At 38.2% G+C, this 12565-nt stretch overlaps 2 protein-coding genes across 5 annotated transcripts in view; one reads left to right on the plus strand and one right to left on the minus strand.

Annotated features, from left to right (window-relative positions):
• nt5dc1 (5'-nucleotidase domain containing 1) overlaps window positions 1–12565 on the plus strand; it is a 568661-nt gene that overhangs the window by 42626 nt on the left and 513470 nt on the right. The gene's annotated exons all lie outside the window — the stretch shown is intronic.
• LOC137321546 (collagen alpha-1(I) chain-like) overlaps window positions 1–12565 on the minus strand; it is a 90036-nt gene that overhangs the window by 5197 nt on the left and 72274 nt on the right. The window contains exon 17 of the mRNA XM_067983942.1: window positions 943–984. Coding sequence (XP_067840043.1) covers window positions 943–984 — 42 coding nt within the window. The remainder of the gene's footprint in view (window positions 1–942; window positions 985–12565) is intronic.

Here is a 12565-nt window from a genome sequence, read left to right on the forward strand (position 1 = left end):
CTTAATTTTATAGGGTAGAACTAAATTCACACAATTCTAGAGCAAATTGAGAGCATCTTTCTCCTCTGCAAAAGAAAAAAATTGATGTTTCTAAGAAAATAGCATTTTACATGTATTTGATTTTTAAATGTTTCTTGTGAGCCGGTTATTTTTAAACTGTATTTTATGGAAAATAGAGTTGTTTGGAGCAAATTTAGAATTTCTTACATAGTGATTTGTGACTCGAGACAATTCATATAAGTATTCCAAATTACTTTGTTTTAGAGTTATACCTATGGGATATTATAACTCAGAGTGTATCACTTTCAGCAGATGTGATCTGGCCCAGTCCAATATGCTGATCACTTGTGGGAATGGTTGAATCTGAAATATGACCAAATCCACCCATGGATGCACCAGAGTAACTATCCTGCTTACTATAGCAGGAAGATTTAAGAAGTCATATAAGAAAATAATATTTGAAAACTTTTCCTGGCCACATTTACCATTAGTAAATTTGGTATTATACAGGAGTATCCTACAGTGAATTAACTGGTCTCTGAACTAGCTTCTGCTATTTTATTTCGCTTTTGTGATGTATTTTCCCACCTGTTTAGGGTTGATACCAAATTAGTATGAGTTTACTTGTATCCTCAGCACATCATATCTAAATAGTTTCTTTGTCTTTGTACAGTGCACAGAAAATTTAAATGACAATTATTATTGTATTGTGTCATGTTTCAAGTTAGAAATTCTTAAAATAAATGTAATCAAAAACAATCCAAATTAAACCATACTCATTTTCTATAATTTAGTGTCTGAGGCTAATAGGGGAATAAACTGCACAGGACAAGTACATTTGTTTTTAAAAATAACTCCATGGTTGTTTAATGAACAGCTGTGTTGTACATATAAAAATTGCAAATTATTTGCCTATGGGTCCAGCAATACTGTTCCACTTACCATTTTCAGAGCTGTGAGAATCATCTTCATCTGAATCACTCCCTGTTTTGGAAAATCAATAACAAAATATTCAATTAATCTTAAAATCATTTAAGTTTGTTAGAAATTATTTTTGACTTTTTTAAAAATTACAAATATTTTGCAACAAATCTCATCATCTGCATCAAATTTTTTTACAAAGAGCATAATTACAACATAGCAAACCCAAGTCACCCACTCTAATTAGTTGCACTACTGATATGCACGTAGAACGTTGAGATTGCATAATAAGTGCTATCAAACTAGTATCTGAAAATAATTAGATACAATTCAGATATCAAAGCATTATGAACAGAATTTAATGCTTGACTAGATTCTTGTTTTATGCACAATTTCTGTTTGAACTTAGTTTTTGGTACACATTCAGTGAAACTTTTCACGAACAGTTCAGCAGAAAAAGCAAATTTATATAGCACCTTTAACATGATAAAACATCCCAAGGCGTTTATGAACACTAAGCAGCTGTTCGGCTTGATATTACACTACTTAACGTGAAATGCTAAAATGGATAAATTCTTGTAAATAAAGGATTTATTTAAATTTAATTGGTTACATTTAAATTTGATCTGTACACCGAGAAATGATGCCACGGGGGAATGAACATTTTCCCACTTTTTCCTCTGTTGGGATCCAGTGTTAACTTCTAGGATTCACAGGTCAAGTATGGGATGGGTAAATACAGAATGAAGTTCCCTGTACTTTGCCCCAGCAGTGTGCCCGATTCTTTTCAGGGTGGTAGTCAAATACCTCTAAAGACAGGTAAATACTATTTTACATTACATTAGGATAATATTAAATATCATTTTACATTGCAGTAGGATAATAAATCACTCCAGCTTTAAACTTAAAGAAAAACAGTTGATATAAATAAAATTGAGAGGGTAACTATGGACAGCCATTTTCTTTCATTCATCACCCTCTTGCATATGAAACAAGTGATATTTTCTTACACTAATGTGCTAACAGACAAATTAACACTTAGATTTGAATATTTGTTTTACCTCAGTGTTAAGGAGCTGCACACATTCAATTTTTTTTCTGATAGAATTATATAGAAATAATTGAATTTACACTATCTTTATTTATACATTAGCAGATCTCTTGTAGCATTGCTCCCTATGGGTCAGAAGAGTGTGATGGGGAATGTGTGACATTGAAAGTGTCACGGGAAGAAAATGTGACACAAGAAGTACATGCTATCTGCAAAACTTTATCTCTATAGTATGTTAATGTTCATTCAGTTTCATGGATCAGTGAACTTGTGATATAAATGGTGAAAAGACTTAGTATGTTAGTACAGAAAATGTTTTGTAGATGTTAGAACATCTTGTCATTTCTTCTCTCTAATTCTGTGTGAATAACGGTACTTGTGCAATAGAACACCTGATGTGGCTGAACAGTTTTATGAATAATTTTACCTGTACTCTCAGATCATGGGCAAATACTGATATTAAAGGTGTGATGTGTGAATTTTTGAATTGACTATATGATCTAGAACATCTTGTTTGAAGAACAGTATTATAATCAAATGCATTGTGTCCAGGATCAGTACTGTGTGGATTTATGACTCTTCTGATTCTCCTTAATATGAGTTCTTAGCTGTCCAGGGATGCTATGAGGTGTGTAGTTTAACTCATCCTCCAATTTGATGGAGGAAAAATTGGAAAGCAAGTCAACTTATATTACATGTGTGAACTTTTTTAGTGGCCAATTCAGAGCAGCATAATATGAAAGGTAAAATAATGTTTGCCCACCTTTGGATTTAGAGGAGTGTTGCAGGCACTGAGAATATTAAGCAGGAAAACTTAAGAATTGGGTGGTGACAAAGAACACAGAGTTGTAGCAGAGCTGAGTGATGCTAATATCGCTGAACAAGAAGGATGCAACTACGATGTCAGCTCCCTCGACAACAACAATAACAACAACTTGTATTTATATAGCACCTTTAATGTAATAATACGTCCCAAGGTGCTTCACAGGAGCGTTATCAGACAAAATTTGACACCGAGCCGCATAAGGAGGTATTAGGACAGGTGACCAAAAGCTTGGTCAAAGAAATGAGTTTTAAGAAGCGACTTAAAGGAGGAGAGAGAGAGAGGCGAAGAGGTTTAGGGAGGGAATTCCAGAGTTAGGGCGTAGGCAGCTGAAGGCACTGCTACCAATGGTGGAGCAATTAAAATCGGGGATGCGCACGAGGCAAGAATTAGAATTTAAAATCGAGCGTTCCCAGACCGGGAGCCAATGACAGAGGAACAATTTGATACTATGCCTAAATTTGACAGTCTGAAGTTGTGGCTCCATCCAATCCACTCTTTCCCCTGCTCCAAGTTTTCCCAACTTTCCTGCTCCCATGTCTCCCGTTCTTCTTGCCCACATTTGTTTCAGGAAGGGTACTAAATACTGTGGGAGTTCAGTGGGCACTGGCTTCCTCAATCCATAATCTTTCCCATCTAGGAGTTTCTGGGAAGCTTGGGATATCTACTGCCAAATAATCTGAGTGAAGTGAAGACAGCTTTTATTATCTAATGTTGAGTGTTTGTATAGTGTGTGCATATGTATGATATAGTGCGTCTGGTGAAAACAGGACTTGTTATCTAATGCGAGTGTATATATATATATATACTGTGTATCGTGTGTATATAAAATACAGTGTATGTATTACTATATCTATATAGTGTGTGTATATACTATTGTGTTTATGTATGTGTATAGTGTGTGTCTATATCTGTATGGTAAAAGATGGGAACACATACAGAAAGAAGGAGAAAAAGAGTGAGAAATTGTGATAGCGATTAAGACGGCAGCAGCAAGAAAAGGTGTGAAAAGCATACAGAGAAGAAGGAAAGAATTAAAGTGGGAGGCAAGCAGAGGAACAGTTATAGAGAGAGTGAGAGGAACAACTTTTAAAAATGTTTGTCTGTGAGCATGCCACCTGAATTAAAAAAAATATTTATTGTATATATTACATACGTTTAAAGAGTTTAGGCCACAAAAAAATATAAAGCCAGCAACCCTCTTCTGCAGTATAGGCAAAGCTCACTTTCCAGCTTTGTCTTTCTTACAGGTCAGTGTGACCGGCAATGATTTTAAAATAAGTTTAAACTTACCCCCATAGCCATTCCAATTTTTAGATGCAGAGTTGTATCCCTTTCCGTAGATCAGGTTCAGGGTGAGCAATAAGAGAAGCACAATGATTTGTTTTGAAACCATGATTGTAGATCAAATCTGTAAAGAGTCAATAAAAATTGTTGAAAACATTAATAGAAAGATACAGAGTAATTTAACTTGAATGTATTCAGTAGAATTGTAAGAATTCAGCATTTGAGTTGAATGATTGAAGTTATTGTGAGATTGAAATATATATGAACTTCTAAGAAAATATTTTTTACTTTGTACTAAGTATGACCTTGGAGATAGCTGTAAGGTCTTGTGTAAGGAATTTAATGTTATTCAGACCATATTTTGCTTAATACGTAGGTGCTGAAACTGGTATTTTTACCAATAAAATCTTTACGTCCCACAGCTGAGCAGTAATGGCAGTGTTTAGCACATATTGATGCATTCGTTGTAGTGTGCTATAAAAGCAATCTGATTGATTGGTGTGGTAAGCCACTGTAAGCACGAACAAACGAATTGGTCTCTGGCTTTCTCGTCCTTTGCACAAGCTAACATTAATGTAAAGTTGAAGCTCAAACGTACCAGCATATTTTGGGTTTGGAGCCTTGCTTCAGTCCAGTATCCCTCACTGGTTCTTCTCTGAAATCATGTAGTGAGTAATGAAGAAGTGTCTTCACAACAGTGTATGTTGTAGTATTTATACATGAGAGATTTTAGCTCTGCACAACTAAAGTCTGTAACTCCTCCCTTTCAAAATACAAGTGCTAATTATGCATTTTACATATACGTATATTTCTTGTGTCAAAAAGTTAGGTCAGGCTAGTGGGTTGCTTGTGGTTAAAACTTCCTTGCCATCTTTGGGATTGGTATCTATCTCATGCAGACAGTTTCAAATCCAAATATGGAACACATCATTTTTGTTTAAATGTTTGGGAAACTAAAACAACATTTTTTGGATTAATTTAAGTCCCAATGCCTGACAAGCTTAGAGTAACTTTTTTTCTCATTACCAAAATTGAACAACGTTTCATTGTTTTTGATCAGTCTTGTGGAGGCATTATTCTGCCATTTGTCAACTGTGCTGTGTAGTTGCCCTTCAGATAGTCAAACAAAGATATTGCTAAGGTGGAAAGTAACCAGCATGTAAGCAGAGTGCAGTTAATTTACTAAAAATTTCACAAACTGACAAAGTATTTTTAACAACAGTTTATTTTATTAAATTTCTTTGATTATGTATGAGATTATGTCAGTCCAAGGAAAATGTTTGCTGTAAAGATAAGTTTGTAACAGTGAGATGCTGCTGTACTTACTGTATTTTGTACCTGCTATCTTGGGTGAGATTTTACAGTGATTAGCTTTTTTGTGACTTAAATTGATATTGCTGAATTATAAGTAATCAGAACCTCATGTGATGAGACATACAGCTTGGGAAATTTCAATATTTAAAAAATTTATATACATATACTAGCAAAGCTCCTGTGGCATTGCTTATAGCGAGTTGGGAGATATGCCAACGTGGAATATTTGAAATGTGACCAGGAAATGTCACAAGTGTAAGCACTATGCGCTATATGCAAGACTTTTAATATATGACAGGATGTGTATGGAAATTATATATATCTGTTTCATTCAAAATGGAATGTGTTGTTGGATTATGTTGATGTAGTAGAGTAATGAGATGTTATTACTGTCGTATCATCTTCCGTTTCCCTTGTTTTTCAGTTCTGCTTTTGTTTCTTGTAATGCTGCTATTTGTGTTGCATAATGATCCTTTAACATGCAGGAAAAAATTTATGTTATAATTCCTAAGTTTTCTAAATTGCTTAATTGTTCTGGAAGCTGTTTCCGCCATATGGCAGTGAGGGTTGATTACAACAACTATAACAACAACAACTTGCATTTATATAGTACCTTTAATGTAGTAAAACGTCCTAAGGCACTTCACAGGAGCGTTATCAAACAAAATTTGACACCAAGTCATATAAGGAGGTATTAGGACAGTTAACCAAAAGCTTGGTCAAAGAGGTAGGTTTTAAGGAGCGTCTTAAAGGAGGAGAGTAAGTTAGAGAGCTGGAGAGGTTTAGGGAAGGAATTCCAGAGCTTAGAGCCAGGGCAACTGAGGGCACGGCCACCAAGGGTGGAGCGATTAAAATCGGGAATGCGCAAGAGGCAAGAATTGGAGGAGCGCAGAGATCTTGGAGGGTTGTAGGGCTGGAGGAGGTTACAGAGATAGGGAGGGGCGAGGCCTGGAGGGATTTGAAAATAAGGATGACAATTTTAAAATCGAGGTGTTCCCGTACCGGGAGGCAATGTAGGTCGGTGAGCACAAGGGTGATGGGAGAACGGGACTTGGTGTGAGTTAGGATACAGGCAGCAGTGTTTTGGGTGAGCTCAAGTTTATCTTGCCAGCTTTGCACTGCTCTCAATTGGGGAAAATCAAGCACTTTGGACGTATTCTAAACTTGATGATGTTTTTAATGTTAGCAAAAACACAACTAACTTGTTGACTCTTTGCTAACATTAAAAACTACAAGGTGGTCAACAGACTGTATGGGAACACTTTAAACTTCAATTTGTGCAATTATGTTGCACTGTTTAGTGGTAGCACTCTTGCCTCTCAGTCAGAGGGCCATAGGTTCAGGATTTGAACACATAATTTAAATTGACACTGAGTACTGCGTTATTGGAGATGTTATCTTTTCAATGAGATGTTTTGCCCATTGTCCTGGCCAACTTTTCTCTGTCAACTAACCACCAAAAAACAGATTAACTGGCCACTTAGGTGTCAGCTGTGGTTCAATGGTAGCGCTCGCGCATCTGAGTCAGAAGGCTGTGGGTTGAAGTCCCACTCCAGAGACTTAAGCACAAAATCTAGGCTGACACTAAAGTGCAGTTACTGAGGGACTGCTGCACTGTCAGAGGTGCCGTCTTTCGGTTGCGACGTTAAATGGAGACCCATCTGCCATTTCAGGTGGATATAAAAGATCCCATAGCACTATTCGAAGAAGAGCAGGGGTGTTCTCCCTGGTGTTCTGGCCAATATTTATTTCTCAAGCAACATCTCTGAAACAGATTATGTGATCATTATCACATTATTGTTTGTGGGATCTTGCTGTGTGTGCATTGGCTCCCGCGTTTCTGACATTACAACAGTGACTACACTTCAAAGGTACTTCATTGGCTGTAAAGCGCTTTGGGATGTCCTGAGGTAGTGAAAGGTGCTATATAAATGCAAGTTTCTTCTTTCTTTCTCTCTCTCCCTCTCTCTCCCTCTCTCTCTCTCCCTCTCTCTCTGTATGTCTAGTACTCTGTAAATGTCGAATGTATTCTCTGTCTCATTTTTCTTTGTTTCATTTTTCTTTGTTTCATTTTCTCTCCTAATCTTTTCACTTGCCACAGAGGCAAACTGGAGGCATATTTGGGCCTCAAATCGTTGGTTCACCACAAAAATGATCTTGTATTTCTATGGAAATGTGGCTGGGATATGGGTCATCTTGATGCATTTCAGTGTGAACTGGGGGCCAGGGTGTAGGTTTGAAGGCTGAAACCTGGAGCTAAATAGAAAGGGAATGGTGGGACTTGATGACTAGAGGTACAGCACAGGCTGAGTTATTGATTATTTTGAATAATGTTGCTGTGTGCTGTTTGTATTTATATATTGTTGGTAGATCTCCCATAACATTGCTAATGGTGAGTTGAAGGATAAGCTGTTTTATAACAGCATTGTGTTTACAGTAATCTAAGAAGACATTTAATTTTTATTACATGATGGGACAGTGGCAGCATAGATATGAAATTGGCTAAGTGACAGGAAACAGAGAGTAGTGGTGAACGTTTGTTTTTTAGACTGGAGGAAGGTATTCAGTGGTGGTCCCCAGGGGTTGTTACTAGGACCACTGCTTTTTTAGATATATATTAATGACTTATACTTGGGTATACAGGGCACAAATTTCAAAATTTGCAGATGACACAAAACTTGGAAATGTAGTAAACAGCGAGGAGGATAGTGATAGACTTCAAGAGGACACAGACAGGCTGGTGGAATGGGTGGACACATGATAGATGAAATTTAATGCAGAGTTCGAAGTGATACATTTTGGCAGGAAGAACGAGGAGAGGCAATATGGTACTAAATGGTACAGTTCTAAAGGGGGGTGCAGGAACAGAAAGACATGAGTGTATATGTCCACAATTTGAAGGTGGCAGGACAGTTTGAGAAAGCAGTTAAAAAAAAGCATTTGGGATCCTGGGCTTTATAAATAGTGGCCTAGAGTACAAAAGCAAGGTTATGTTGAACCTTTATAAAATACTGGTTCGGCCACAACTGGAGTATTGTGTCCAATTCTGGGCACCGCACTTTAGGAAGGATGTGAAGGCCTTAGAGAGGGTGCAGAAGAGATTTACTAGAATGGTTTCAGGGATGAGGGACTTCAATTATGCGGTTAGACTGGAGAAGCTGAGGTTGTTCTCCTTAGAGCAGAGAAGGTTAAGAGGAGATTTGATAGAAGTTTTCAAAATCATGAAGGGTCTAGACAGAATAGACATAAACTGTTTGTGGAAGGGTCGAGAACCAGAGGGGACAGATTTAAGGTGATTGGCAAAAGAACCAAAGGAGCATGAGGAAAAGCTTTTTTTAAGCATGGAGTAGTTATGATCTGGAATGAGCTGCCTGAAAGGGTGGTGGAAGCAGATTCAGTCACGGCTTTCAACAAGAAATTGGATAAATACTTTAAGGGAAAAAACTTGCAGGGCCATGGGGGTAATGGGACTAACTGAATTGCTCTTGCAAAGAGCTGGCACAGGCTCGATGGGCTGAATGGCCTCCTTCTGTGCTGTAACCGTTCTATGATTCTATGATACTCTGGGCTATTTACCTGTGATTTGAGGATCAAATTATCTATGACTCCATTATTCTGTGAAAGCTATAAATGTGTGTGTGTGTGCATTTGTATAAAGCAATAATTGATGTATAGTATTTTTTATTTTTATCTCACCATTTTTGAAGCTGAAGCTGAAGTTATACATCAAGGTGCTATGCCAGATATACCAGTTGGAGTTATATAACTGGTATTTTACAATGCTAGAGTTTAGTTGCACTGGCAGGGTGATCTTTTGCTTTTGTAGCATTTGGGTCTATTTTGAACTTTGGTAACACTGAGGAATGGCACTGGGTTTGGCAGACCTGGGGATAGGTGTCCTATGCTTGGCAGCACTGGATTGGGAATCTTGGAGTTTGGCAACACTGAGGTTAGGGTGTTTGGCAGCATGGGGAGGTCTTTTGTGATCTGACATAACTGGAGGGGAAACCTCGGGTTTGGCACAACTGAGGAGGTGGAAGTCTAAGGTTTGGCAGAACTGTCACCGGGGTTTGGCTCACTGGTGCATTTCTGGAGTGCTTCAGCAGTGGGGGAGGTCACAGGTCTGACAACAGTAGGGGGGAGTTTTAGGTCTGGCTGCATTGGATTATAATTTTGTAAGAGATCTCTGCAGGATGAAAGGATTTTGGACATTGGGTCAGACCCCATTCTAGTCTTTTGAACTGTTGGACGATTCAACGTAAAAGGTTAACTAGTCCCTTTAAGGATAGTACCTGTGAAAGCAAGGGTTAACTCTCCCCTAGACATTACCTTTGGATATTTGGACAGTATAAATTCACAATTGCAAAGACAGCAAAGTGCAGTCGGTTTAAACCGGACATTTGGACATCAGTTTAAAACTGCAAAAGCAGCAAAGTACAGAAACATCAACAAGCTGCGGTTTTCAATAACAACTGATAAGCATGAAAGACAGAAGCTTTCGGCACCTTCCAGAAGCTTCGAGAAGCTTCTCGATGCTCTCAAAAAATGCAAAGGACAAACAACTGATAAGGCACCTGGCTTCACATACAATGGATACACAATACTCTTAAATGGTCCAACCAACCATCCATCTTGATGCAACGATGGGTGAGTGGCCAAATGGGGCCCTCTCGTAACTTGGAGCACACTCTATCCACTTTAAAAAAAAATAAAGATAGGACATTGTAGAAGCTTCAATAGCTGCAGGAGCAGCAGTTGAACAATTACTGCGGTATGAGCTCCTTCAACAATGAGCACTTTGATACTTTGCTTTTGAACTTTGACAAAAAGACTTCACTTCTGAACTTCGACAAAGAGGCAAACCTTGATGAGAAGGCAAAGAACCTCGACATGCGTCACTCGACGACCTGGTTACCACAGCGTTCGACACCCTACTTCTAGACTACTGCCTTGATATTTTATAGAGGTTGTATGTGTTACTTGCTTTTGCTTTATGCCTGCTTGTAGGAATCGGGTAGAGTAATCTATGTATTGATTGAGTTGCTTCGTGCTTATGTACTCCTTTTAAACATTAAATAATCACTTTGATTAACAAAACTACCATGTCAGGGTGGTTTTCTTTGTCTCAACTATTGTCCAGGTGCACGTATCTCTGGGAAAGACCCAAATTTCCTCTATAATTCATTGAATTCAGTAGTTTGTAATTGGTTCTTGGACGTGTATCAGACTGTGTATTTCTCTGCCAGTATCTTTCTCTCTATCTTGGTCTTCCTTTCAGCTTGAAATACTTCCTGAAGATGATTTTTTTTTTTCAAATTTTAAAGTTTTGTTGAAAACTTACCTTTTCATTGGGCCATATTCTGCTGAAGCAGGGACTGGAACGGTGTCTGCCGTGAGTTAGACTTGTCCTTGCACCCTTCAGTTTAAAACATTTTTGCCCACCAACTTGCTGAATAATGATTTGACTATTTTAAAATCTCTAACAACCATCAATACCTGAAGGAATGAAACTTCACATTTGTAATAGTTAATTTTCAGTGCCATAGAGGTTGATTGGCAGTAATTAACACTTAGCACGGTGTTAAAAGGGTACCGACGCTTGTAATGACTGGACTTAACTTTCTGTGGTGAGTTAAGTTCATATCTACCGCATAAATACAGCAACTTCACGACTTTCAATGCATTTCAATGGTGAGGCAGACAGTGGGATGCAGTTTTCGCGAAGCTAACGGCGGAGCGGTGCAACTCGGACAGTAACTTTTGGATATTTGAGTTTAAATGTGCATCTGCTCCTCACCTCAAGTTGCTGTACTGTTTACGCATAAATAACGGTGAGCGCCATTAGTCTCACCGTTATTTTGACAGCAAAATCTGGGCCAAGGTCCAGTTTGTATTCAAATTATTTTGACAACACATAGTATTATATCAAGTCACAATTTGACTTTGGCATAATTTAAACATAAACAAAAGCTGTAACCGGTGTATAATCAGTGTTGTATGTTATGTTTGAAGTGGTGCTTTGCCTTTTTGTCACATACTCACTCACTGACTGGGGTAATTTTGACTGAGCGATAGTGTAAACGGGCGATAATTAGATCAACCACCTGTTATACATCTCTCCCGATTTTCATTTCCATTGTCGAAAGTCAAAATTATCCTCTCTCTCTCTCTCTCTCTCTCTCTCTCTCTCTCACAAATAGTGTTTCTGCTTTCTTCAGTATAAACTTTACTGACTATTGCTTTTGAAATGAGACCTCTAGTTTTTTTTCAAATAATTTTGACTGCCAACCAAGCAGGCACTGAAGAGAAACACTATAGCAGTGGGCTGCTTAAATATGACTGATGCGCTCTGGAAAAATGTGTACACTGCACATGTGCAGTTAAAGGCAAATTGTGCTTAACTAACTTGATTGAGTTTTTTGAAGAGGTAACAGAGGGGGTTGATGAGGGCAATGCGGTTGACATAGTGTATATGGACTTCCAAAAGGTGTTTGATAAAGTGCCACAAAATAGGCTTGTCAGCAAAGTTGAAGCCCATGGAATAAAAGGGGCAGTGGCAGCATGGATACGAAATTGGCTAAGTGACGGGAAACAGAGTATTGGTGAATGGTTGTTTTTCGGACTGGAGGAAGGTATACAGTGGTGTTCCCCGGGGTTGGTACTAGGACCACTGCTTTACTTGATGTCTATTAATGACTTGTACTAGGGTGTACAGAGCACAATTTCAAAATTTGCAGATGACACAAAACTTGGAAGTATAGTGAACAGTGAGGAGGATAGTGATAGACTTCAAGAGGACATAGACAGACTGGTGGAATGGGCAGACAAGTGGCAGATGAAATTTAATGCAGAGAAGTGCGAAGTGATACATTTTGGCAGGAAGAATGAGGAAAGGCAATGTAAACTAAATGGTACAATTCTAAAGAGGGTGCAGGAACAGAGAGACCTGAGGGTGTATATGCACAAATTGTTGAAGGTGGCAGGGCAAGTTGAGAAAGCGGTTAAAAAAAGTATTCGGGATCCTTGGCTTTATAAATAGAGGCATAGAGTACAAAAACAAGGAAGTTATGATGAAACTTTATAAAACATTGCTTCGGCCACAACTGGAGTATTGTGCCCAATTTTGGGCACCGCACTTTAGGAAGGATGTGAAGCCCTTCACATCAGAA

Source organism: Heptranchias perlo, chromosome 5 (assembly GCF_035084215.1).
Source record: "Heptranchias perlo isolate sHepPer1 chromosome 5, sHepPer1.hap1, whole genome shotgun sequence".
NCBI classification, from domain to species: domain Eukaryota; kingdom Metazoa; phylum Chordata; class Chondrichthyes; order Hexanchiformes; family Hexanchidae; genus Heptranchias; species Heptranchias perlo.